General features: G+C 46.9%; 11 protein-coding genes across 11 annotated transcripts in view; 6 read left to right on the forward strand and 5 right to left on the reverse strand.

The window, feature by feature from the left end:
* The window catches only part of VTP01DRAFT_3487 (uncharacterized protein), a gene marked incomplete at both ends in the record, with an annotated part of 1,731 nt that extends 800 nt beyond the window's left edge, over positions 1 to 931 (reverse strand). The window contains 4 exons of the mRNA XM_069382063.1: positions 56 to 294; positions 371 to 421; positions 484 to 538; positions 620 to 931. Of these exons, the coding sequence (XP_069236229.1) occupies positions 56 to 294; positions 371 to 421; positions 484 to 538; positions 620 to 931 (657 nt within the window). The remainder of the gene's footprint in view (positions 1 to 55; positions 295 to 370; positions 422 to 483; positions 539 to 619) is intronic.
* A 542-nt stretch (positions 932 to 1,473) lies between these two features.
* Positions 1,474 to 2,719, reverse strand: VTP01DRAFT_3488 (uncharacterized protein; the record flags this gene model as incomplete). Its single annotated transcript, XM_069382064.1, has 3 exons — positions 1,474 to 1,624; positions 1,696 to 1,784; positions 1,841 to 2,719. The coding sequence occupies 3 exons, from the start codon at positions 2,717 to 2,719 to the stop codon at positions 1,474 to 1,476; spliced, it is 1,119 nt and encodes a 372-aa protein (XP_069236230.1).
* Positions 2,720 to 2,965: 246 nt separating this feature from the next.
* Positions 2,966 to 3,786, forward strand: VTP01DRAFT_3489 (uncharacterized protein; the record flags this gene model as incomplete). The annotated part of the gene is made up of 4 exons (XM_069382065.1): positions 2,966 to 3,026; positions 3,089 to 3,170; positions 3,225 to 3,448; positions 3,509 to 3,786. 4 exons carry the CDS (start codon positions 2,966 to 2,968, stop codon positions 3,784 to 3,786), a joined length of 645 nt encoding a protein of 214 aa, XP_069236231.1.
* Positions 3,787 to 3,977: 191 nt separating this feature from the next.
* Positions 3,978 to 5,285, forward strand: VTP01DRAFT_3490 (uncharacterized protein; the record flags this gene model as incomplete). The annotated part of the gene is made up of 1 exon (XM_069382067.1): positions 3,978 to 5,285. One exon carries the CDS (start codon positions 3,978 to 3,980, stop codon positions 5,283 to 5,285), a length of 1,308 nt encoding a protein of 435 aa, XP_069236232.1.
* Positions 5,286 to 5,581: 296 nt separating this feature from the next.
* VTP01DRAFT_3491 (uncharacterized protein) lies at positions 5,582 to 6,708 on the reverse strand (the record flags this gene model as incomplete). The annotated part of the gene is made up of 4 exons (XM_069382068.1): positions 5,582 to 5,950; positions 6,019 to 6,092; positions 6,170 to 6,481; positions 6,552 to 6,708. The coding sequence occupies 4 exons, from the start codon at positions 6,706 to 6,708 to the stop codon at positions 5,582 to 5,584; spliced, it is 912 nt and encodes a 303-aa protein (XP_069236233.1).
* A 2,707-nt stretch (positions 6,709 to 9,415) lies between these two features.
* On the forward strand, positions 9,416 to 10,797 carry VTP01DRAFT_3492 (uncharacterized protein; the record flags this gene model as incomplete). Its single annotated transcript, XM_069382069.1, has 2 exons — positions 9,416 to 9,569; positions 9,635 to 10,797. The coding sequence occupies 2 exons, from the start codon at positions 9,416 to 9,418 to the stop codon at positions 10,795 to 10,797; spliced, it is 1,317 nt and encodes a 438-aa protein (XP_069236234.1).
* A 326-nt stretch (positions 10,798 to 11,123) lies between these two features.
* Positions 11,124 to 14,572, reverse strand: VTP01DRAFT_3493 (uncharacterized protein; the record flags this gene model as incomplete). The annotated part of the gene is made up of 11 exons (XM_069382070.1): positions 11,124 to 11,649; positions 11,711 to 12,510; positions 12,566 to 12,690; positions 12,756 to 12,997; positions 13,072 to 13,166; positions 13,225 to 13,523; positions 13,583 to 13,694; positions 13,760 to 13,843; positions 13,908 to 14,246; positions 14,316 to 14,460; positions 14,535 to 14,572. 11 exons carry the CDS (start codon positions 14,570 to 14,572, stop codon positions 11,124 to 11,126), a joined length of 2,805 nt encoding a protein of 934 aa, XP_069236235.1.
* A 795-nt stretch (positions 14,573 to 15,367) lies between these two features.
* On the reverse strand, positions 15,368 to 18,938 carry VTP01DRAFT_3494 (uncharacterized protein; the record flags this gene model as incomplete). Its single annotated transcript, XM_069382071.1, has 6 exons — positions 15,368 to 16,437; positions 16,494 to 17,424; positions 17,491 to 17,803; positions 17,867 to 17,960; positions 18,014 to 18,125; positions 18,180 to 18,938. 6 exons carry the CDS (start codon positions 18,936 to 18,938, stop codon positions 15,368 to 15,370), a joined length of 3,279 nt encoding a protein of 1,092 aa, XP_069236236.1.
* Positions 18,939 to 19,998: 1,060 nt separating this feature from the next.
* VTP01DRAFT_3495 (uncharacterized protein) lies at positions 19,999 to 21,232 on the forward strand (the record flags this gene model as incomplete). Its single annotated transcript, XM_069382072.1, has 5 exons — positions 19,999 to 20,164; positions 20,223 to 20,356; positions 20,422 to 20,791; positions 20,859 to 21,087; positions 21,157 to 21,232. 5 exons carry the CDS (start codon positions 19,999 to 20,001, stop codon positions 21,230 to 21,232), a joined length of 975 nt encoding a protein of 324 aa, XP_069236237.1.
* A 211-nt stretch (positions 21,233 to 21,443) lies between these two features.
* Positions 21,444 to 23,369, forward strand: VTP01DRAFT_3496 (uncharacterized protein; the record flags this gene model as incomplete). Its single annotated transcript, XM_069382073.1, has 1 exon — positions 21,444 to 23,369. One exon carries the CDS (start codon positions 21,444 to 21,446, stop codon positions 23,367 to 23,369), a length of 1,926 nt encoding a protein of 641 aa, XP_069236238.1.
* A 604-nt stretch (positions 23,370 to 23,973) lies between these two features.
* VTP01DRAFT_3497 (uncharacterized protein) lies at positions 23,974 to 25,391 on the forward strand (the record flags this gene model as incomplete). Its single annotated transcript, XM_069382074.1, has 3 exons — positions 23,974 to 24,804; positions 24,871 to 25,276; positions 25,354 to 25,391. The coding sequence occupies 3 exons, from the start codon at positions 23,974 to 23,976 to the stop codon at positions 25,389 to 25,391; spliced, it is 1,275 nt and encodes a 424-aa protein (XP_069236239.1).
* Positions 25,392 to 26,325: the final 934 nt, after the last annotated feature.

Consider the following 26,325-nt stretch of genomic DNA (forward strand, 5'->3'; position numbering starts at 1 on the left):
AGGCGCAAGTCAGTGTGGAGGTGGCTGTGCAAAGTGCAAACCATTAAGTACTTACGTTAGCCTGGATGCGGGCGCGGCCGTCAGATGTTAAGCCGTAATGCCATTGATATGATAGTTTTCCGGGAAGATTCCACTTTTGGCGACGGTATGCGTAGTATCCGATAGCTGCGATGACTGCAAGGCACGCCCAGAGAAGTAAGTTGTATACCGCTAGAAGGGGCCTATTGTTGAGCATGAGGCCAGCGTAACCAAGAAAGGAAGTTAGCAAGCAAAGCGCTCCTGTGGCTGTAACGACTACATTCCCCCGTTTAGGTTTGGAACCTGTGAGACAAGGTGCGTTCTTTTATATCTGGTGCGATCCACTACTTACGGCCCAAGACGACTGCGTCGCCAACCTGGACAACATCTGCGCGAAGGTAAACTACAAGAAGACGTAACAAGATTAGCATACAGACCGTACAACCGCTGGATGCTTTTACTTACACTTGAAAAACGTTAACAGTGCAAAAAGTAGATACGCCAAGCCGTACACAAAAAGCTAAGAACAGATGATGTGTTACTACAATGCATACATAGATCGGGAAAGTACTGTTTACTGAAACAAGTTAGGAGGACTTACCAGCGAGTTTGTCATTAGCAACCACCACTTGAATTTCGTCCATCTTTTGTTTTTGCGACCTTCGTCTAGTTCTCGTTGATATCGCTTGACTACATGCAGACTCTCGCGAGCGTTGCTGTCGAGAGATGACCGCGTCATAAAACTGCCGATCGACTGGCGCGAGGCGTTCGCACCCTGCATCCATGGAAGTACAGGTTCCTGGAGGTCGTCTATCGAGTCCCACGGACTCGCGGAGCCGGACGCTCCCGCTGTTGACCGTCGCTGTAGATCAGAAGATCCTAGTGCCTGGGAACTACTTGACCTCAGTGGCATAATGTGAAAAAAATAACGGTTAAAAAAAAAAAGAGACAAAGAAGAAAGGAATGACGACAAGGCGCAATATATATACACTTTTTAACTTACACACGGAAAAGGCGCATGTCATTCGCACTGCTGGTGGCAGGCGAAAATCAGCCACTTGGCACCAGCCGATCCATATGCGGTCAAGCTCGGTTTGAGAAACGTTGTAAAAAAGATACGCGCTCTGTTGCACCCAAGTACTCTCCTGCATAGTTACTCGACTTTTGGGCCAATGATTGAACGAATATTCCTTAGCATGAAAAATTTCCAATGTTAGCTCAGTAGCTGTGATCGACGGTCGCTTTGCATTGATCGGTCTCAAAACGGTAACTTTAGGACAATGGAGCTCAGTGTTCGAGTTACAAGCCCATTCGCATGTACAGGGCACCAGCATCACCTGCAAAATAGGCCGATTGTCTTGACAAATGCTACATACAATGCAAATCTAATAAGAGAAGTATGTTGTATTGTATTGTACAGTACAGTAATAGATAATCAATGGTATCCTAGTATTCTTAGAGTCGTTTGGAGGGAACGGCTGCAAAGATGATGGTGAGCACGATTGCAATTAACACGGTGACAAAGAGCAGCCATATTGAGCGCCACACGAGGACTCGTTTAACCTCTGGTTGTCGAATCTTGTTAAAATGAAAAGTCGTGGTTTCACTAAACAAAGTAGGAGCAAAAGCACATTAGCACCTTGACCTGCATCGTTCACGACAATGCAGAAAACTTACCTAAAGTTTAACAACAGCACCCACAAAGGATCGAGTCCTGTTAAAAATGTGAATATATTCAGTACCCCTATCCACAGTGGCAGGAGGACCTTTTTTACAATTTAGGATTATCAAGAAATTAGGGATATTATCATCATCAACATACCCAGAAACGTGTACCCCACTGCGGGTAGCCTAGGAAGATGAGACTGAAACCGGTAGTAAGGCCTGCCAGCAGCGCCACAAGACCAAGGACGAGGCGACCCATCTGCTGCCACAGCGTTACGTTACCCCAGACCTTGACCCGTAGAAATTTCGGATATGCATAGCGGCGCATGTACTCGAACAGATAATCTTTTGCTTCTGCAAATACAAGCGGATCATCCCGTCCATTCTCCTCGATCTGGCGTCGGATGGCGACTTTCATCTCTACCGGTAACTGTGTCACTTCTTTGGACGCTGACGGCACAAGGTATCGCAACATGATACGATTCGCAGAATCTGTCAGATCTTGCCGGTTAAGCTGCGCTTTTCGATGTAATTTTTCACTGTGCTCTGTCAGGGGAGGTCGCTCTAGGGTGACGGGGCCCGAGAGTGCTGACGACTCGTATCGCCGCTCGCCATCATCCTCTAAAAAGTCTTCCTGCAACCGTTGCTGCTGCTGCAGGTTCTGTTTGTTGTTGTTGTTGGTATGTTGCGATGGGGGAGTCAGCGGTGAGGATGCTCTTTTCTCGTCAGGAACGGAAGAACTGACGTGGGATAGTCGACTCAAGAGACGAGGTGACTGATAGCCTTCGGCAAGATCCTCTTCTGTGAGGTAACCTGACCGCCGCATAGACCTGACGTAACGCCGCCACAGCTGTTCGTGGTGCTGCACATCCAGGTAAAAATCAAGCACTTCCTCCATGTGCAAACGATCGCGCATAATGATGTAAAAGTTGTAAAGACATACTGGCGGCGCTGTCCGACGATTCAGTACGCTCTCGAGGGACGGTAGGTCTGTGTGATAGTGAGTGCTGTTTGCGGTGGTGGCGGCTGCTGCCATGGAGGAGGTAAACAGGGGTTTGGTGCTGTTACTTTTTCACTCGAGTAGTAGGGGAGGAGGAGACAAAGTGTGGTGTTTTTGTGATACAATTCGGTTCGGGGAGGAGATGAAAAAAGTTGCACCATTACTCGTTTCATTTTATTTATTTCTTTTCTCTTTACGCCTTCCTTTAAACAGCGAATGTTTATTACTGATGCTGTAGATGGGCTTTTTCCAAAGATACCGGGCAAAACACGCTTTGTCGTAATGTCTGATACGCATGGGTCGAGCTCATTTAGCTTTCCCATCCCAGATGGCGATATATTTAGTAAGTGAACACAGTTCATTCTTTATTATCGGCGTTCTTTATATTGATTTTCATGTTACAAGTACACGCTGGTGACCTGACAAGAGCATCGTCGTTTGTCGAATTCAAGGAAACTATCAATTGGATAAAAGAACTACCTCACAAGTACGTAGCAAACTAGCCTCGAATTCGTAGCATCTGACCAATCCATCTTCATAGGTTGAAAATTGTGACAGCAGGGAACCACGATCATGTGCTAGACGAACAATTCGGATTCATTCAAGAAAAGCAATACGTATTGTCGCTGTTCGAGCAAGCAGGGATCATATACCTTGAACATGAACCCTTCGTTTTACCAGAAAAGTTTGGTGGATACAAGACGTTTGTCAGTCCATATGCACCTATACATTGCGGCGGAGCATTCATGCCCAACGATCTTACACGTACGTCAATTACTTTGCATTGATTTGTCGTCATACCAATATCTCATGTACTTTCTGTAGCATATTGGGAGCAAATACCTTTGGATACTCAGATTCTAGTGACGCACACACCACCGAGAGGTTACAATGACAAGATTCGCAGAGGAGGGTTACACGTTGGTTGCCCCGTTCTCCGCGAAAAGGTAGACACCATAAAACCGCTTGTGCATATATTTGGGCATATTCACGAAGGCCACGGCTGGAGTAAATCAGACGATAAAAAGACCGTCTTTGTAAACGCATGCACTTGCAATCATAGATATCGACCGAATCAACGACCATGGGTCTTTGATCTTTGATGACAATAAACTAGTCTCTCCAGTGCTCGACGATGCCAATCTGCAGATATCAACGGCGCGCGCGCTAAGCCCAATTTCTTTTTTTAAACCAACTTGAACGCAAAGCTCTGCTTTTACCTCAAACACAACACTCGCTCGCCCTTTCCCTCTCTCTCTCTCCCACTCTCTCTTCTTTTTTGCAGCACGCAGCGATGAATGGCTGGCCGCGAGGGCGATGGCTTCGCTTTATAGTTTACCTGTTCCTGCTTGGCCTCTTTTACCACTGCTTTGTGTTCCTGTTATCGACTTCGTCGCACAACCCGCAGCAACCGTCTTCTTCTTCCGAGACTATTATTGCCAACAACCAGGAACGTCGTATATCACCTGATCACCGCCACCAACAATCTAGCACTGCACTTTTGCCATGGTACCAGCAGCCTCATCCCAATCTTGTCACCTCGTCGTCCAACTATACCACGACGCATCTCTCGCCCTTGGAGCGTTTGCGGCTTCACGAAAATGCAGTGGCACGAGCGAAGCAGGTTGCCGAAGACGTTATCGGCCGCATTGAAGGCATTCCGGGCACATTCAAGGACACTGCCGAGGCTGCAAATACGTTTCGCTCGTTAGTCGATTGCTGGACGCGAGGTCGATGGACACGGTATGCAACGCCTTTTCTTGTCAAGAACCATTTTCAGGACCCACTGTATGGTTCCTGCGACCGGAAAGCAAAAGGAAACCCGCGGGATGCGCTGCGATATGCGTGGCAACCGACTTGCCCGCTCGGCCCGGTTGATCCCACAAAGTGGTGCGAGGCACTGGATGGACGGCACATGTTGATGGTTGGAGACCTCGTTCAGTATGCTTTCCACGACGTTGTGCTCGACGTGATGCGCGATGGACCTACTGTTTGCTACGGTGACATGAATTGCAAAGATCATACAGTATGCTCTATTGAAGGATCAGAATCAAAAATGCGGTTTATAAGAAACGATGTTTTATCCACCGTCAGACGGGTCGATCGTGCCAAGGGACACCCGAGCGCTGAAGCGATTCAAATGCCATTCGTTTCCAGCAATATGCTCAAGGCGTACTCGGTGTATATCTTAAGCCGTGGAATGGTCAAGGAGACCGATGAGGATTTTATCCGAGAACTCGTAGAGGCCATGCGATTGATCCGCCAAGGTGCGCCGGACGCGCTCATTATTTACAGATCAGCTTCCGTCGGTCACCCTTACTGCGACGATGCCCGTGGACCCCTAGAGGCTAAACTCTCGGATGATCAGTTACGTTTGTTACCGTACGGCTGGAGCGAGCTGGACCGCAGGAACGCCATGGCCCGCGCTATTGTCGAGACGGCTGGCGGCGTATTTGTCGACATGGCGGCTATCACGGACGTGCGACCAGACGGACACGTTGGTGGGCAGGACTGTCTGCGCTACTGCATCCCAGGACCTATGGATACCTGGGCACTGATATTATATCACGTCCTCGTTACATCTCGGAATCAGCTGTATTAGGCATCCTCTGTATATATTCACTTGCATAAACGCATACCAGTATACATATTCAAAAAAGATTGTTTCCATTACAAAAAGAGTTTTATGTAAAGTACTAAACTAACTAGTTGTTGGAGTGTGAAAAGACAAGACTTTTTGGGGGCAAGAAAAGAGTAAAAGTATTAAAAGAAAGCATGTGAGAGAGAGAGAAAAAAAAAGAATACAAGAAGATGAAAAGAAGATAAGGTAAGGCAGCATAGATGGTATGGAAAATTGCTTTCTATGACACAATATAAAGATGGGATTAGGGGCTGGCTTTAAATCTTCTTGCTCTTGGCCTGTCCGCTCTGGTTTACGCGCTTCTGGATAGCGGCCTTGGTCTTTTGGTAGGTCATACGGTAAAAGTTGATAAAGAGCAAGAGGTAGGAACTCAGCAAGGCACATCCGAACAAGGCAGAAGTTTCGGTACCAGCGCAGCTGCCAGCGTTGGGCAAGTGAGGCCAGTAAGTGTAGGCAAAGTAAGTGTAGGTGCAAAAGTAGACGACAAACAGATCAATGATGAACTGAGCGATCTGCATGGTAGTAAGGTAACGCTTCCACCAGATCTTGGCGCCAGCAGCGGTGCGGAAGTAGTAGTAGTACATCAAGACATGGACAGTCAAGTTAAGAGTGATAGGAACCCAGGACTGCAAGCGCAGCAAAGTTAGATCGATCTCTTACACTCCCCGTTGTACTCTCTCTATTATCAACTTACGACAGAGGTCTGACCACCAAGTTGGGTGTAGCAGAGAACCATTGTCAAGCTGTGGTGGTAGTAATGCAAAAACTCTAATTACCCCAACAAAAATGAAAACCGTTTAGCCCAAACTGGCAACATACAGGCACACACATGCAAATTGTCTTACCGAGTTTCTTCTTCTTCACAACCAAAAACACAGTATCCAAAAGCTCCCAGTACTTGACGAGATAGTTCAGGTAGTAAAGAAGTTCCAAAGGCTGGGTCCATGCTTCCTGCGCGCAGATGGCATAAAACAAACCGTGGTTCCAGATAATGGGAGCGAGCTGTTCCACCATCAATGCCAACAAGACACCCGAGACAGAAGTCAACAGCAGGTTGTGAAGCTGGAAAAGAGCCTGAAGTCTGTAAGCAGGCAAGTTCTTCATGAGGAACTGGCCACCAAAGATGACAACAAAGTAGGTGATGCAGGTCGCAATGACTAGAGAAAGAGAAAGGACGGTAGATTAGCAGGTTGCTAGAGGCGAGATGATGACGGGTAAGCAACGTACCTTCGTTGCCGGTGGAGAGAGGTGTCACGCCGGGAGTGTAACTGAACTCGCTGGCTGGCTTGCCAACGACGGCTTGGTACGCCTGTTCAAAGATGGGATACAGCGGTGTACCGAAAGGCGTCTCGGGATTGAATTTCAGGCCCTTTGGGAAATCCATCAAATGCAACGCAAGGAAAGCGAAAGAGAAAGAGAAAGAGAAAGAGAGTGAATGTGTGTGTGAGAGAGAGTATATCAATCCGACCGCCGCTCTTTTTTTTCTGTAACAACATTTCCTCTCGCTCCCCCAACCCCTTTCAAGCACCTCTGCTCGGTCTTGGAAAATTTTTTCCGCCGACCTTTGATTGCGCTCCCGCCATTGGCGTTGCCAGGTGAGACAAATTCTGACAGGCGCAGGGTCGCCGGTTGCCCTTTTTTGCTTGATCATCCGTCCAGCCGTTCTGTGTACCCTTTTCCGACAGCTTTGCATATCTTCACGTGCCTTTTACACCCGCCTTTTTGCTCTCTCATTTACACTTTAGGAAACGTTCTCGGCATATCTATTCTCGGATCCATTTGCAGCTTGAAACTTTTTGTGTTGTAAAAATGGAAAACTGTGAACATTGCTAAGCAACACAGGTGCCTAAATGTAATTAACCCAGCGACTTTACGGAGGTACAGATGACGGAACAGAAAGTGCTGTCTCTTTGATTCAACGGTTACAATGAAATTTTGTACATTTTAAGCAATCTTCATTGCGTGTGCAACTGAATACACAGCTTTATTTCCAACAATGAGATTGATGTCCTGGTGCTAAATACGTTTGACTCTACCTTGAAATATGGTCTCTCAAGATTGTCCAGTACCTTATATATCAGAACGCGACGATACCGTTCCGCGTGATTCATCCTGGATCTAGTTAAATCAAATTGCTGGATGGGAAGTGGCTGCTTTTTGTCCGAAACATTGTGTATCACCAAAATCAACAATGCCTGAAAAGCTGACTAAAGCAGAAGCATCTTCTGTCAGTAGCCAGGGACTGGCTAATAGAGGGCTCTGGGACACGCACGAATCGTTCAAGGAGAAGATAAAGATATCGGTTTTGAACTTGAAATTGCGCTGTTCTTCTCAGGAAATCCAGAGAAAGCCGATCTCCATTGGGCACAATAAGGATTATCCTGCTTGTCTATTTCTATCTCTCTTTCTTTGTTCAAGTTCGTATAATGGTATAATCGTCGAAGCTACACTGCATAATCTAAAGAGTTTAATCCCAGAAAAGTTGTCTGTGCCAGCGAGTTGCTCGTTCCTGTTACTTGCTAATGTAGAACCGCTCTGATACGTACAGGCGTAGAAGATGAGGACTTGTCTCCCCCGGCGGCATTGCATCCACTTCGCTACTGCCATAAAATATCTATCGAGCACAACATGCTCGCAGGCCGGGACGCGATCTCAAGAATTTTGGAGGATCAACCACAAGGAAAATCCAGATCCGGAAAATGGGAACTTCTCTCCATACTTAACGATCGAACATCTCTCGAATGGAATATGCTCAGACGCCACGACACTTTTAAGAAGGGAATTACTACGGGAACAAAAAAGAGCAGCAACTGGAATTGCGTCAGCTAATAGCGGCTTTAGGTGGTCTGAATACCAGCTTTCTGAATCCTGTAGGAAGCACATGTCAAAGCTTCCCCAGTGCACTCGCAGCTCTAACGAATCGCGCAAAATCATCCGCTCTGACCTTATCTTACACTCGGACCTTAACTCTGTTGAGACTTGTTCGTGTGTCACTTGTAAGTGTCTTGATTCCTTTCGTCTTCAAAAAGGACTTGCCAACTGTTTCTACCTGATATCACATATGTAATAGTCTTCGTTTGATCCAAAGTCCGAGGCATCCGCTACAAGTAAAGACGCTGGAGAGAACAGCCGCTGTCCCTAGAACAATCCATATCGTTAACAGGCTTTTTTTTTGAGTGACAAGAAGATAGAGCTGGGATGGTAAGTGGAGTGTATTCAATTGACATTAAGGTCTATAATGTGTCCTTTATTCTCTGACGCGTCGACGTTTTAGGATCAGAAAAGCTAGGACAACTTTCTGTCCGCTAAGTTTTCTGTCTTTGTGGTCCGTTCTCTTGTCTGTGCGTGTGGGTTCGTAACGCGAAACAAAATACCGCTGCGGCAACATCAATGAAGATCACCCTCAATATCTCAACACTGTCGAAAACTTCCATCAAGTTTTCTATTGAAAAGTTTACACCATGGCAAGGAAATCCGAAAAATGATAAATACCTCTCTACCTCGAAATCAATGCAGCATAACTTGGTCGACTAGCATGCTATCCGAGAAGCACCAGTAGAAGGTGCTCGAAAACTTGCGCAGAATACGAACAAACACAGGAAGAATAGTAGAAAACACAAGAAGATCTTAATTTTGCTGTTTTTATGAATACATTCCTGCTGATATGTTACAGATGTCGTTTGCAAGGTTGTCAATAATTTATGCGCACCAGTTATCCTCAAGCGCGCCAAAGCATGCAGGAAATTTTCAGATGTGAGCGACCTGGAATCGAGGTCCATCATAGCGAATCTTATTATTTCCAATAGATTGTTTACAAGAAAGGAAGTGCTTAGTTGATCTCTCGTCCCACACGATGCATCTTGATTGATTATCCATATATGGAAGAGATGGACAGATCGGAGATTATGATAACTCTGCAAAGGGGTTTGGGTGAGCCATCATCTCCACATCAGCAAAAAAATCCAAGATCGCAACGCGCATATATAAATAAAGGGTTATACTCGTCAGTTTCCCTTGTTCTTTTCTTTTCATTACTCAACAATCAGCATCGAATCTTTTCTTTACTCTGCCTTGGACTTTTTACGCACAATATGACCCCTCCCAGAGATATTGCATCCGACGCTAGCAACAGCAACAACGACGTGAACCGTCCTCGCGAACCCATCGTGTCGCCTTACATGCCCAAGTATCCTGACCCGATGTCCAACATTTCCAACTTTAAGATTATCGAGTCTACTCTTCGAGGTATGTTGTGTTTTATTCTCTCGTTATTGATCAGAACTTACTGATCATTGATTATGCAATTTCAGAGGGTGAACAGTTCGCCAATGCCTTCTTTGACACTGAAAAGAAGATTGAAATCGCCAAGGCACTTGACGCTATTGGTGTTGATTATCTCGAGCTCACTTCTCCTGCCGCATCTGAGCAATCTCGCAACGACTGCCGCGCTATTGCTAACCTCGGTTTGAAGGCCAAGATCTTGACTCACGTCCGCTGCCACATGGACGATGCCAAGTTGGCCATCGACACTGGCGTTGACGGTCTCGATATCGTCATTGGTACTTCAAGCTACCTTCGTGAGTTTTCTCACGGCAAGGATATGGATTACATTACCCAAAAGGCCATTGAAGTGATTACGTATGTCAAGAGCAAGGGACTTGAAGTGCGTTTCTCTACCGAGGACTCGTTCCGTTCCGACCTGGTCGATTTGCTTACCATTTACAAGGCTGTTGACAAGATTGGTGTTAACCGTGTCGGTATCGCCGACACTGTTGGCTGTGCTAATCCACGCCAAGTCTACGAACTCGTCAAGACTCTGCGCTCCGTTGTCAGCTGTGACATTGAATGTCACTTCCACAACGATACCGGATGCGCTATTGCAAACGCTTACGCTGCCTTGGAAGCCGGTGCTACCCACATTGATACCACTGTTCTGGGTATCGGTGAGCGCAATGGTATTACTCCTCTCGGCGGTTTGTTTGCTAGAATGTATGCTGCCGACAAGCAATATGTCACAAGCAAATACGATCTCAAGAAGCTTCGCGATGTCGAAAACATTGTTGCCGACGCTGTCCAAGTCACCGTTCCATTCAACAACTACATCACCGGCTACTGTGCATTCACTCACAAGGCTGGTATCCACGCCAAGGCTATCCTCAACAACCCATCCACATATGAAATCTTGAAGCCAGAAGACTTTGGCATGTCTCGCTACGTTAGCATTGGTCACCGACTCACTGGATGGAACGCTGTCAAGAACCGTATCGAGCAACTTCAATTGTCGGATCTCAACGACGATGATGCCAAGGCTATTACCCAAAAGATCAAGGAATTGGCTGATATCCGCCCATTAAGTCTGGATAACGTCGATTATCTTTTGCGCCAATACCACGATGCCAAAAAGACCGCAAGTCATCAGTGTGTCTTGAGCAGTATTGCAAGTCCCGATCAGCTTGCTGCACCCTCCTCCTAAGATATATATTGGTACTAGTGCGCGCGCATTTTCTCCTTCCTCCTCTACCTCGCATTTTCTCTTTTATATACATATATATACTCTTCCACTATCCCCTCGCAACAATCATTTGCAAACCATTGTCCTCATATATCTCCCGCTTACCTTCATATTTGTATACAAACCCACATTGCACCCGCTTTCGCTCTGTCTCTCTAGAGGATGAAAAAAGGTAGTTTTACACATTGTTCTTTTTGTCTTTGCATTAGTCACAATGAATAAAAAAGAAATGAAAGATGACAACAGCATACTCTTTTGATATATTTTTTTGTAACGAGCTATTTTCTTTAGAACAAGCCGACAACTTTTCCTGATTCATCCAAGTCAACATCAAAGAAGCATGGCCGGGTAGGCAAGCCAGGCATGGTCTGCATAGAGCCGACGAGAGGGTAGAGGAAGCCAGCGCCGACCGAAGCTCTGATGTCTCTGATAGGCACAGTAAAGCCAGTTGGCACACCCTTGAGTGCAGGATCGTGGCTGAAGCTGTATTGCGTCTTGGCCATGCAAATGGGCAGGGAAGCGAAGCCCTGCTGGGTATACAAGGCAACCTTGGACTTTGCAAGGTCACTCAGTTCAACGCCGTCAGCTCCGTAGATCTCCTTGCAAATCTTTTCAATCTTGGCCTCGATAGGCAGCTCCAAGTCATACAGGAACTTGAACTGCTTGTCCTTTTCGCAGGCTTCAATGACCGCCTTGCCAAGATCAACAGCACCCAGGCCACCGCGGGCCCAATGGTCGCAAGCAACAGCGTCGTCGGCCCCTGCAGCCAAGGAAAGCTTGCGAATAAGTTCCATTTCTGCATTCGTGTCAGATCTAAAGAATAAACCACATGTATAAGCTACTGTGTTGTTTTGCAAAACGTCAAAATACTTGCGTGAATCTGTTGATAGCCACGACGACCGAAATACCAAACTTCTTTGCATTTTCAATATGTTTGATGAGGTTAGCGCATCCCTTCTCCAAGTACTCGAGGTTTTCTTCAGTGTAAGCATCCGGAAGCGGTTTGCCAGCAACCACCTCGGGGGCACCGCCGTGCATCTTGAGAGCACGGACAGTAGCTACAATGACAACTGCATCCGGCACCAGGCCAGACACTCGGCACTTGATGTCAAAGAACTTTTCCATCCCCATATCGGCTCCGAAACCAGCCTCGGTGACTACGTAGCCAGGCTCCATGTCTTCTTCTGTGCCAGCCAACTTCAATGCGATCTTGTCTGCGAGGATAGACGAGTTGCCGTGTGCAATGTTGGCAAAAGGACCTGCGTGCACGAGCACAGGCGTGCCTTCCAATGTCTGCATGATATTGGGCTTGATGGCATCCTTCATGAGCACTGTCAGAGCACCGCCAATACCAAGATCGTCGGCTGTAATGGGTTCGCCGCTCTTGGAGGTAGCGACAACCATGTTGCCGAGACGGTGGCGCATATCTTGCAGATCGGTAGCGAGAGCCAAGACGGCCATGACTTCACTGGCGACGGTGATATCGAAACCGGTGCTACGTTCTTGACCCTTCTCGGTAGGGTTCTGGCCAATCGTGATCTTGCGTAAGAAACGGTCGTTGGTATCCATAACACGCTGCCAGGTAATGGTCTCGGGATCAATGTCGAGACGTGCGAAGCGGCGGATTTCTTCCTCTGTCAATTCGCTTGGATCTGTCTTTTGGATACCCAGTTTCTATACCTTTAGGTTAGAAAACGGGCCCATCCACTAATCACCACCATTGTTTTACCTCGAGGCGCTTGAGCATCACCGGAGCAAATTTGCGGATGCCTTTCTGTGCGGGGCAGAGACGGTTGAACAATGCCTTGTCGGACTGCGTGTTTTCATGGAACATGCGTGCATCGATAGCAGCGGCTAGCAATATCCTATGTATCAGCCACAACGCGATCTATATAACCCGAGCTGATTCCCATACGTACCAAGCAAGTTGTTCGCAGCCGTTACTGCGTGGATATCACCCGTCAAGTGCAAGTTGAATTCATCCATAGGAATGACCTGAGAGTAACCGCCACCGGCAGCACCGCCCTTGATACCAAAGGTAGGTCCCTGCGAAGGTTGTCTGACGCAAGCAAATGCCACCTTGTTCAGGTGGGCACCGAGCGCTTGAACAAGACCAATGGTGGTTGTAGACTTGCCTTCACCGAGAGGAGTGGGCGTGATACTATAATTGGTAATACATTGGTGTAAGTCTATGCTCTTTCTCTCTCTCTTTTTTTTTGTCTCAACAAAATTTACCCAGTAACGACAATGTAGCGACCATCTTTGCGATGCTTCAGGCGTTCCAACACGCTAAGATTGATCTTGGCTTTGGTGGCACCATACAGTTCGTACTAACATCATGCTTCAATATCCCGGCGCGAATTCTTTTTTCCTATCTCTTTAACCAACCTCTCCAGGAATGAGACCCAACTCTCTGCACAGTGTTTCCATGTGCTTTGGAGTCTGGGACATGGCGATCTCAATATCCTTTGGGACAGGTGTCTTGAGCTCCAACGGTAATGGCTTAATTACGCGTTTACGTCCCAATTCGAACCAGCGTTTGGCGCTTGCAAAGGTGTTCTCCATCAACATGGCGACAGTCATGGGTCCAACGCCTCCGGGTACAGGCGTGATAGCACTAGCAACTTCCTTGGCCTTTGCATATTCCACATCGCCAACCCAGCGCATACCGCTCTTCTTGGTCGAGTCTATGCAAGGTTCCTCGTAAATACTCTGTTCCCTTGTTTAAAAATATTCTTTTTGGTACCTGGGATTCCGTTCGTTCCAACATCAATTACAACAGCACCGGGTTTGATCCAGTCTCCTTTGACGTATTCAGCTTTTCCAATCGCCACAACCAGGATATCAGCCTCTCGGACCTAGCATAGTCGATATTTAGCCTTGCCGGTTAAAGTAATAGCCACGTCCACCTATCCTTTGTTACCAATTGCTCAATATTCTGAGTGTGAGAGTGACACAAAGTTACGGTTGCATTCTCTGAGGTCAACAAGGTAGCAACAGGTGATCCCTTTTTTCCACAAAATAGGTTACAAATGAATATACATATGATACAGTTTTATGCATCAACTTACGACAATATCGCTGCGACCGATCACGACGGCTTTCTTGCCCTTGATCTCGATGCCGGTGGATTTCAAGAGGGTGATGACGCCCTTGGGGGTGCAAGGCAAGAAGAGCGGCTGACCGGCACGTTTGGCCATGTTGCCAATGTTGACAGCGTGGAAACCATCCACATCCTTTTGATAATCAATTGCTTCCACAACAGCGGTTTCATCAATGTGCGAAGGCAAAGGCATCTGGACAAGGATACCGTGCACGCGGTAATCGTCGTTCAGCTCCTTGACCTTTTGAAGCAGTTCGAATTGCGAGATAGACTCGGGCAGCTTTTGGAGCGTAAACTCGATACCAGCCTATTGTACACGCTGATTGTTAGATCATCTCTTTTTCTTTTGTCACCGATTCCGCATTAAATTAATCACCTCCTGCGCCGCCTTTTGCTTCATACGAATGTAAAGCGATGAATCCTCGCGGCTACCAACTTGCACGATAGCAAGGTGTGGTTGGAAGTGCGGGAACTTGGCCTTGGTCGTCGCGATATTCTCCTTGACCTTGTCGCGAATGGATCTAAACAGTTGTGTCCGGGTCAGCGTGCGCGGAACAGGTTTGTCGACGACGATGACGAGAATTTCAACACGTACTGCGCAACTGCTTTACCGTCAATAATCGTTGCTGGCATTTGGGTTATGAAGCGTGAGAACTGTAATGTTCTTGGCCTGTGAAGAAGCGTGGAAACTCGGCTGAAACGTTGCAAGCCAAAGAGCATGGCCCCGAGTCAGGGCGGAATTACACCGGATAAGGTTGACTGCCAGCCCCCCCCCCGCACACGATGAAGTGAGAGGTATAATTGAAGAACCAACACGCAGCATCGAAACATAATATTTGCATGTGTATGCGTATCCTTCCTAAACAAAAAGCTATGTACTATATGTATTTGTCTGATAAAAAAAGCTGTTAGCTAAGCATATCATTATTATTCCTGGTTCCTAGCTCCCACCAGTCTACTTCTTTATCGATGCATTGCACTTAGAGTCCAGGAATTTCACGTATTACATGCATAGCATTTGATTCTGCATGAATCAAGAATTTTCTTCATACATAGCCCAAGGCTCTTGCTGCTAGATACAGATGCAAAAGTAGTTTCGCGAATAAGCGTCAACCAGTTTCCGCAACTGGCAACTGCAAGAGATCGACATCAGGGTCGCTACGATTTACTCTCCGAATCAGAGCCTTGACTGTAGATGCTCATTTCTGTAGGTTGTTGTCTCGTGCTTCTTGCGCACATATTTGACATTGAAGCCAGTGGAGGTCCGACTCATGCATTTCAACTGCAGGTGCATCATGCTTGCTAGCCAAAGTCTGATGTAGAAATTAAAGTAAATGAAAAAACGCATATTGATTATGTGGTAGAAACGTTGCCGTTGCAGGAATAGTAGTTTATTGTACAATGGAATGATGTTGTATAAAGCAATATCTAAGATTTGATGCACGATCCAGGGTTTAGTGCAGGTGAGGGTGAAGGTGTTGGAGGAGAAGAAGAAGAAGAAGACGCTTGAGTTGCACGATTGTGAGCCATGTGAGCCTTGACAAGATGGCCAGCAGCCAGAGCGGCGCAAAGCGACAGCTCTCCCGCCATGACAGCAGCGCAGATAATCCGTGCAAGACGTCGAGCATTGTCGCCCGGATTTGTCGGGTGCGGTCCACGGACCCCGAGCATATCTAGCATAGCTTGTTGAGGCGGAAGGATAGTGCCGCCGCCGACGGTGCCCACTTCGATGCTAGGCATGGTACAGGAGATATGTAAATCTTTGCTGTCATTCACAGCCTTCATGAGTGTAATACAATTCGAACTCTCGACGTTTTGTGCCGGATCTTGACCTGTCGCCAAGTACACTGCTGTTAGGATATTAGCAGCGTGTGCATTGAAACCACCCAGCGCACCGGCCATCGCAGACCCGATCAAGTTTTTGCTCGTGTTGAGCTCGACAAGTGCAGAAACTGAGGTTTTCAAAACTTTTTCGACAACGTTGCCTGGGATGATAGCTTCGGCTATAACCGATTTACCGCGGCCTTCGATCCAGTTGATGGCAGCAGGCTTCTTGTCTGTGCAGTAATTGCCAGATAGCGAGATAATTTGCATATCCGGGAAATGTTCTGCCAATAGACTCAACGCTGCTTCGCAGCCCTTGGAGATCATATTCATCCCCATAGCATCACCGGTGGTGGTCGAAAATCGGATAAATACGAGTTTGCCAGCAAGAGCAATCTTGACCTTGCGCAAACGGGCAAACCGGGATGTCGAGTCGAATGCTTCCTTGACCATATGGTGACCTTCATGCTCCATCCAGCGCTTGCACTCTGCAGCGCGTGAAACGTTGGGAAATTCCACGCAGGGACCTCGTGTCATTCCGTCCGCGGTAACAATGGTGTGTGCACCGCCGCCTGCATTAATCGCCTTGCAGCCGCGCGCTGTGGATGCCACGAGACATCCTTCCGTGGTCGCCATAGGAATGTGGATACTATCCTCATCAATATTCAATGGACCTGATAAGACCGGTCAGCAACACAAAGCCGGAAATAAAAAACATAGAATTGCTTACCCGCTATGCCAACTGGCAAAGGTATGTAACCGATAACATTTTCACAGCACGCTCCAAACACATTCTCGTAATAGTAGTTCTCCAAAGGAAGCGCGCTCGCCTCTAGCGTCTTGGTGATGGACGCGCGTGAGATGATCGCGCGTCTTATACGAACAGCTCGAGTAAGATCGCCGAGTACTTTTTCAAGTGCGTAGGATGCTAGCTTGCCAGCCTGAACAAGAGAGATCACCTCTTCGTCGTTCAACGCTTCAGGTGACTTGATAAGAGCGAGACACTCTTCCACAGGTCTCACAGCAGTGTTTAATTTGGTCGGTGTTTGTCGCGGTGCTACTGGGGAGGATTCGGCTTGCTTTGCGCGGTCATCTAGCTGCTTGGGTTGACGAACCACTTTGAATAGGTACGTGTTGAGAAAGAGCGAGACACACAAAGCTAGCGTCAACCATTTGCTAATGATGGGATGTTGAATGTAGACGGTGCAAGCATTGAACAATGCCTCAAGCGGCTGAGAAATAGCATTCAATACGAGATTTTGTTTCGATGAAGCGACGTGGAAAGGCAGTGGCGGGAACACTTCCACAATAAGTGGCAGAGAACCTTGCGGCGATGCTTTGTGCTGCTCAAGTAGCTTTCCCAGTGCATTGGCAACGATCGGTTCCGTGATATCCACTTGCGGTCCAGGAGAGCGGATGGATGAAAACACTTTGAGAATATGCATTAACACAAAGCCAAAAATCATGAGCAGCTTGACACGGCCGATGATGGAGCCATCCATTCTTTGATCGTCTGCTGATGACGGGTCACCAGCAGCGTTGGTGTCGCTGAGCACCTTGACGACCGTCCGGCGCACATATCCAGTGTTTGCTGGTTGCTTGACTATGCCTTTCTTCAAAGCTGGAACAGGTGTGCCATTCAATGCTCGTATTTTGGTCAGCTACGTACGTACATAAAACGTAAATATATGGTCCGTAGAATGGTAAAAAATCACTCCTTTGCATACCTCTAGCTTGAGAGTCAAGACCGCGGTGTACCAGGTGAACATTAAGATAAAGTCGTAAGAAAGGAGCAATGCACTCAAGAAACAGAATTCACGCAGACCGGAGATGCCAGATTTGGCACCAATCGCAAGAATAACTACTTCCATAAAGCAATCGCGTGCGATGGGGACTGCAACGGATTCCACTGCGCGGACGATGGTTTTGCGTATATCCTGCGTCTTTATAGGTGTTTCCTTTGACAGCTGGAAGACCCGTTTGGTAAGTTTGGTAGCGCGTTCAAAACCGATCGTCACTGCGAGGAACGGGATCGCTTCGCTGCAAAAGAAAAATTTTGTTAACATTCATGCAAAATTAGCGTTACACAAAATAATCACTAACGCCAAGACAACTGGATATACATCAACATTCAATGCATGCACTGTCAAAAGAGCGAGCATGAATGCAAAGAAACCATTAAAAACGATCGCGGTTGCTAAAAGCGAGGTTAAAGCTTTTGACACAAACTTCGCTATTTCTTTTACCTACCCAGTGTGTAACGCGAGCCCATAGCACGCATATTGAGAAACAAGGAAGCAAAAGTAGCTGTCATCATCAAATAACCCATAAGGATGACGACAATATCCAGGTTATCCGCGAGCTAGAACAGGAATTAACATTTATACATTGAAAGAAGCGTGTATAGTAGACTTGCCTTAATCAGCTCTCTGATACGAATAAACACGTTGCACACGATGATAAACATCCACGAAAAGATGTTTTCTTGATGACTGATGCTGGATAGCGATACCAAATCTCCAGGAACTACAGTTGTTACTTTGTGTTCCCACAGGTCTGCGAGACGCTGTCTGTAGGCGCCCGTCGCATTGAAAGCAAACGACAAGATTATTGACTGTTGCTGTTCAGCGCCATCAATTGCCCGGGATTTCTTCCAAAACTCCAGAGGTGATTGGAAAAAGCAAGCGTTGTTATTCACTTTGTAACACAAATCCGGATTGTATGCATAACGTCTCGTTGTAGCTGTATCGGGCACGAGAATCTCTTTCTCGATAAAGTTTTGCAACTTTGCGACGGCCTGCAAGGTGCGATCTACCATAACAGTTTCGCGGTTCGGGTCAGAAATGGACACTTGCTTTAGCTGAATCTTCAAGGCGTTGTTCGATGGCACCGATGGGTCGCTGGCAGTACGGTCGAGCTTTTCAAACGCATTTGCGTTTTCGGGTGCATAAACACTGGTAGGGTATAGTCTGGTCACGGTGCCACTAAAAATATCGGAGGTGCGTGCCAAGTTGAATAGATAAAAATAACAAAACGACGCAAGGATTAGCACAACCACCACCATTTCAATGGGGCTGCGAGATGCGATCTTGGCCGATCGTCGAGTTGCGCCGCCAAATATGGCCGAGAACGACCGGAACGCTGTCGTTCCCGAATGGCTCTGGTAAATTGGCATGCCAGGGTTGTTTGTGGAAGAAAAAGAAATGAAGATCGTTTCGTCGTACTTGTCAATTCGCTAGAGATTGACAAGAAAAACAAAACTGACTTCCCGTTGCAATGTCGCCTGCAATCACCACTGTTGTTAGAGAAAGGATAAGGTGAGAAACTGGTATGCTCGAATACGTGCTTTTTTGGTTGTATCGGTTGGGGACTGAGGTGAGCAATCAATCACTCTGAGCTCGATGTATCGACGCTTGGGGCGGAGCTGGTGGGCAGACCCGATCTATTCTGAAACATTGCCAGTTTCTTCTAACCTCGATGCTCCGGAAGTTGTACTTCTTTTCTTAGCGCGATGTGAGAATACACTTTGCATTCGACAAGAAAACAACGAGTCATGCTAGGAATTTGCGCCGCCATGCAATTAAGATTTTTGAGATTTACAAAATTCGCGCAATTATTATATGCACTCGGCATGAAATTGATGTTTAGATGATGATACATGTTTAGTACTTTCCGCTATAACTGAAGCTTAGAAACATCATATCATTTAGATATACAGCCAGTAGTTACGCTTTTGCCCAATAGTTGGGCTACCGCTTGTTGTAGAAGCTCGAATGGGGTACAGGCAGCATCGGAGGTTGAGTGCTTACTCAACCGGCGCTCTGCTTTTTTCGTTGCTCGAGCAGGTTTTGTATTTATGCATGCTCATACACTTCCAACAGCTGTAAGTTCACCCTAATTCGTGCAACCGCAGCAGAACAGAATGGTTCTTTAAAAAGAAGGTATCTTCAATGGTCGCACTTCCAACTTGAATGCCCATGAGGATATTTCCATCTATTAAAAAATGCAGGGAGTTTCCAGACGGTCGCATATTGATATAAGCTTCATTGTATCACGATTTGACCATGCACGCCTTCTCCAGAATAAAGCAGCAATGGACATCGATTTGCCAAAAGATTTCCATGACGCCTGCCTTTTTCGATTCAAAATCTGATAAGGCCATGCAATGCCGCAATCTTCTGGGCTGAAAAACTTTTTTCTTCGTGCCTTGGCAGATCAGGCTCCCTTTTAACACAATGGCAGAGGATCAGGACACTCAACCTCAATTGAACGTCAATTATGATCATCTCGAAGCGGTGCTTTGCAACGCTTCCGGACAGACCCCTCTTGCAGAACGATTCCGTGCCTTATTTACGTTGAAGAACATCGCGGACGAGCGATCTATTAACATTATTGCAAAAGGTTCGGGAAAACATCGCAGTGTTCCTACACAAAGAGTGTTATCTTATTACTGTTTCAGCATTAAGCGATGAGTCTGCCCTGCTAAAGCATGAGCTGACGTATTGCTTGGGTCAGATTGGTAACCCTATTGCCAACCCTATCCTTGCTAAAGTCTTGGAGAACCCAAAGGAGGACGAAATGGTTCGACACGAGGTATGGATTTGTTGATGTGCGATGGAATATCTGAGGAGGGAACTAAGTAAAGAATTTTATACAAGGCTGCTGAAGCGATGGGTGCCATTGGAAGCTTGGACTCTATCCCGATCTTGGAAAAATACCTGAACGATCCAGCCGAATCTGTTGTACAAACCTGTGAATTGGCTATTGACAAGATTTGCTACGACAATGATCCCGCCAACAAGAAGGAAAAGGAGAGCAACAAGAGCGTCTACAGTTCTGTTGATCCCGCGCCGCCATCGTGCGATACCAAGGATGTAAAGGAGTTGGGTAGACAGCTCATGGATACTAGCTTGCCCTTGTTTGTGCGCTACCGTGCTATGTTTGGACTTCGCGAGATCGGTAACACGGAAGCTGTGGAAGAGCTTGCCAAGGGTCTCAAGGACAAGAGTGCATTGTTCCGTCACGAAGGTGGGTAGTATCCATCGATGATCATTTACTAGCATACACATTGTTAATCTTTCGTCGTTCTGGTTAGTCGCCTACGTATTTGGACAGCTTCAACATCCTGCATCTGTACCTGCATTGACAGAAACTCTGCAAGATAAAAACGAGCAATACATGGTCCGTCACGAAGCTGCCGAGGCACTTGGATCAATTGCCACGCCTGAAGTACTCGAGACTTTGAAGACGTTCAAGGAGGATAACGAACGTGTTGTTCGTGAGAGCTGTGTTGTAGCACTGGACATGTACGAGTATGAAACTAGGTAAGTGCGGAAATATAGATACGGTTTCCCTGCTGGACTATTAGCATGCTTAGCAATAACCTATTTTAGCGGCGATTTCCAATATGCTAACGGCCTCGAAACACAGGAGAAGGCTAACATGCATTCGCTGAAGCTTGCACATTAGAAAAAAGAAAGCAATTGTTTCCCGAAGTATCTTTACTGTACATATGCATCCATTTATCATACGTCGCTGTCAGCATCCTACATTAAAATTAGACTAAACGTTTATGATTTTTTCGGAACAAAACTGAGCAGAAAACGTGGCTGTACCACGCTAGCTCATGAAGTGGCTATAACGATTTCATTTTCTTCCGCCCCTCCTTTTCGACGGCCCAATGACAACGCCAGCGTCAAACGCTGTCGAGGTTCGACAGCCTCAGCTCACTCCCTCGCAACCGTCAGACTCTTCTCAATCTACGCCGAGTGTTCCGACAGTGAACGACTTGAGTCTTGATGCGCTGTCCTTGAATCCAAAGAACACACCTATGCAACAGCAGACTATAGATGATCCCGCCTCCAATTCGCCACAGCTCAAGAAAGTCATTCAAGAGTCCCGTCGGTCGAGCGTCTCGAGCACTGCACAGTCCGTGCCTGCAGAAGCACCTAGAGCTGGACCGCCTTTCCAGCCGCAAGAAGGTTATCAGCCGTATCCGCCTGGTCAGATGCCTCTGCAGCGCTCTCCACCTCCAGAAATACTGCCTCAGCATATGCCACCTGCGCCTGCTCCTCACTCTACACCAATGATGGCTTCTGCTCCTGCGCCGGTTCCATACAGTGTTCCAATGGGGCCTCCTCCTCCACCACCTCCTCAGTGGGGTAATCCATATTATCCTCAACAACAACCTGGATCTTACTATCCCGAACAACAGCCTTTTTATCCTCAGCCTGGTATGTACCCACCGTATCCCGAAACAGCCTACCCTGGCCCGTATCCACCAAATGGACGACCTCCGCCACCACCGCCACAGCAGCAGCAGTTCATGTCGCCACAGGCGAACCCATGGCGGCTCAGCTACCAAGCAGGATTGGCTGCAGACAGTGCAGCTTACATGCCAGATAGCTCGTTGCTTGCAGCAGTTCACGCCGGTCGACGTCCTCCCAAACAGAACCAGTTTCCACCTCCTACCAAGGAGAATTTGCAAATGTTTCGAGACAATGCCAAATCAAGCAATGATCCGCAAGTCAAGTTAGATCTTGCAAAGTATTTATTGGAAGCTATACCGCAAATAACGGAGAAGGAGCCAGATCCAAAGCGAGCTCGCAAAGCACAGGAGACTTTAACAGCCGAAGCCCAAAAGATTGTAAAAAAGTTGGCATCATCTTCGAGTATCGGCAAAACGGGTTACGCAGAAGCTCAGTTCTTCCTTGGGAATGCATACGGCACAGGCTCCCTTGGATTAGAGAAGGATATCGACAAGGCATTTGGATACTACCTGCAAGGCGCAAAGCAAAATCACGCAGCCTGCAACTACCGCGTTGCTGTGTGCTATGAGCTAGGTGCAGGAACGAAAAAGGACAAGGCACATGCTATTCAATACTACAGAAAGGCAGCCAACTTGGGTGATCCATCGGCCATGTATAAACTCGGCTTGATATTGCTCAAAGGCCTCCTAAACCAAACAAAGAATCCTCGCGAAGGAATTTCATGGCTGAAACGAGCGACTCAGCACCCAGATCAGCCTCATCCACATGCTTTCCACGAACTGGGTCTGGCTTATGAAAAGGAAGGCATTGCATCTGTCATTCCAGATATCGATTATGCGCGCGAGTTATTCACGCAAGCTGCTCAGTTGGGCTATGCACCTTCTCAATTCAAGTTGGGTTTGGCGTATGAAAATGGATTCTTGAATTGTCCCATAGATCCTAGACGTTCTATTGCATGGTATTCCAAGGCAGCCGAGCAAGGTCACTTGGAAGCTGAGTTGGCGCTTTCTGGTTGGTATTTGACAGGCGCTGAAGGAATCTTGAAGCAAAGCGATTCAGAAGCATACTTGTGGGCAAGACGGGCTGCCGATAAAGGATACGCCAAAGCTGAGTACGCTGTCGCATATTACACTGAGACTGGAATTGGAGTACGGCCAAACTTGGACGAAGCCAAGAAATGGTACATGCGCGCGGCAGCGCAAAATAACAAGCGAGCAATGCAGCGCCTGACAGAGCTCAAGCGATCAGGTGCTGGACAACCTAAACAACGACGTAAACATACACGACAGCCAGATGGTAAACCTGATAGCAAGGACGGCGACTGTGTTATCATGTAAATTCCTACCTTCTCATCACATCTACACTACTATCGTTCTTCTTCTTTTTTCTTCCTCCTGTTAATTCTCATCAAGTGCTTTTTTACTGTTGTAAATTCATTCCTTTCCTCTAATACCATCCTTTGTTCCCCTAATAAACCATAGTAGCCATACCGGTAGAACGCTCTGTAATTGAACTAACGCGGTTGTCATTTCAAATGGTTTGCCTTGGATTGCTGTGCATCAAGTTTAGAAGAGATGGATATTCGAGCTAGCGATCAGTGCAGCAATATCGAATAAAATGATTCCCAAGATGCGGTACGCGTTCCGATCCAATCGGGATATGCTCGATCTTGTTCCTGCAACCTGGATCCCACCGGATAAATTACTTTTCTCAATTACGTGATGCGTGTGTAAGTACTTTGCTAAAGATGGTGCTAACGATCGGCGCTAATTCACAGATAGAAAATGACACCTGCGCAGAATATCGGGCGAGTGCGGTGGACAACCAAGAGTAGCCAATGGCTCGGATCAACTTTTTTACGTACTTGGAGTTATACTTTAAAGATATACACAAAGTTTCATCTCTAACTCTCTTTTCTACCTGTGTATTTCCCCGCTAAAAATGCAAGAAGAATCCACCACTGCTGATACGCTGCTGCAGCGAAAAAAGCCTGGTAGGAAGCCGAATCCTGCTTCTCCAGCCCTGCGCAAGGCGCAGAACCGAGCTGCTCAGCGTGCATTCCGCGAACGAAAAGAGAAACATATCATGTGCCTAGAAGAGACCAGCAAACTTTTGCGCGAACAACGCGATCGATTGGAAGCTGAAAACCGTGAACTGAGAACCGACGTGGAGATCCTCGGATACGAGAGCTGGTATCTTAAAGGAATCGTATTGACCTTGCAACTCGTGTGCTTCATGCATCGTATATCCATACCACATCACAATCCTTATCTGGACATAAACGATTTTAACGGTCTGTTACCACCAGAAACCCTTGCTGCCTACGATCGTGTAAAAAATTCAAGCAAACTGCCATCAATGCGGAGATCATCATCATCCGTCGTTGGAGGAGGAGAGGCGAAGCTCTATGTGTCTTCAAGTAGTATTCTTGTCACCAAGGATGAAGTACGCGCTATATCCAATCCACCTTTGAATAATCGATTTCCAAGATCATCGCCGACGACAGTGTGCAACACTCCCACGGTGATTGATGGTGCAACAATCAATCTTCAATGTGGCGGGAACCAGTCGACAAAACTAATAAGCGACGAGCACCACCACCACCACCACCCGGATTCTCCAAAGTTTAGTGCGCGGCCAATCATGTTGACCAGGGAACCCGTGGCATCGTTCAACCTAGCAGGGCTCCAAACAGAACGTCTACGGAAACTGCTACAGTCCGCTTGCTCGGAAGCGTATCCTTCTTTTATCATCGAACCAACCTTGTTACAGGTACGTATAAAAGCAGAAATCAATAACTTGTGTAAATGTTCTCTAACACGTACGGATCCGCTCCAGCTTAATGTACCACATGACCCTCGAATTGACTTTATACCCATCCCAACTATACGTGATCGTTTAATATTATACCAAAACCAAATTGATATGCATGAATGCATGCGTTCCTTCGTTGAAAGCAGCTCGTTTATCGGCGGTGGCGTTCCTACAACGCTGGAAAGCTGGCGACTCGAACCAGAATTTTACGAAAAGTTCTGGTTCCTGACACATAATTACTGCATAGAAACAATCAAGGAACGTTGGCCGCATGCAGTTGATCCTCCGGTATTGACACCAGATCTTTGTCCTTCGTCTGATGCGACGGACCCCGAACACTTGCCGTTGCGAGATGCTGTTGGCTCCGCCTCCTCCGCTGCGTGGGACGATGTGTTGTCTCTAAACACTCCGATGTGCAATAACGATGATGGTAAGATGGTTTTTGCCAAGTTACTACACGATTGGATTCCGCATCAATTTTCTGACAACAATGCGCATTTCAAATAGAGAATATAGGCTTGGATATGTTATTACAGTTTGATTAGCCATTACGATTTCGGGATGAAACGTCCTCGTATTAGGGACTACATAAAGGAATTTATAACTTTCGAAAAAATACGGGATACATGCAAGAGGAATGGTTACAAGACAGTTTGTTCCTGTCATCAGGAGCTCGGATGTCCGAACTATACACAGTTTTATCGGGCATCTTTTGACAACGTTCTGTAACATATCCTTTAACACTTTTGGCATTTTTCGGCATCTGTTCCTGAGAATCTTCGTTCCGAACTCTCCTTGATCTTTTTGAGCAACTCCGCACACCTCGAAGTCACTGAAGAGCATGTCGACTTTGTAACCATGGTCTTTTCGGATGGGCGGATCGGACCGGCCATCGTTCCGACGGTTAGCCGTCATCGCTGTCGCCGTCCGTGTCAATTCCTCTTAGCGATCCCTTTTCTCCACAGGAAGAGAAAACCAAACATGATGGCTTCTTGGTGACGGTTATTTCCAGTTATCAAAACACGTCTCAATCATATAAGACGTGGTATTCCATGACTGAAGCTAGTGAACCATGCCGAGAGCGGGCTTTTACGAACGGTTTTTCCTTGTATAAAATCGAAAGTAAACGTCCGGAAAGAGAGTTCTCAGCTTGGGCTTTAAGCACTGCAGCCAACCGCATAACCCAGGAGAACAATCAATGCAGGCGGCAAAACTTCTCCGCCCCCTGATTTAAGAACAATGGGTTGGAAAACCCAGACGAGAGGCGATCTGGGGATATTAAAAGATTCTTTAATACCACGAGAAAAAGGTCAGGGATTGGTTCCAGAGCTTATCCTTAGATCTGAATCAAGGACGCATATATAGTAATGCACAGAAAGGACATAATGTATCATTTCGTTTTATTCACTTATATCATCTGAAACGAGCAGCTATGTAGACTTGTCATAAGACCTGTCGACGGGATGCCGAAGGAACGGC

Source organism: Rhizomucor pusillus (genome assembly GCF_041956525.1).
Source record: "Rhizomucor pusillus strain CBS 183.67 unplaced genomic scaffold VTP01scaffold_17, whole genome shotgun sequence".
Taxonomy (NCBI): domain Eukaryota; kingdom Fungi; phylum Mucoromycota; class Mucoromycetes; order Mucorales; family Lichtheimiaceae; genus Rhizomucor; species Rhizomucor pusillus.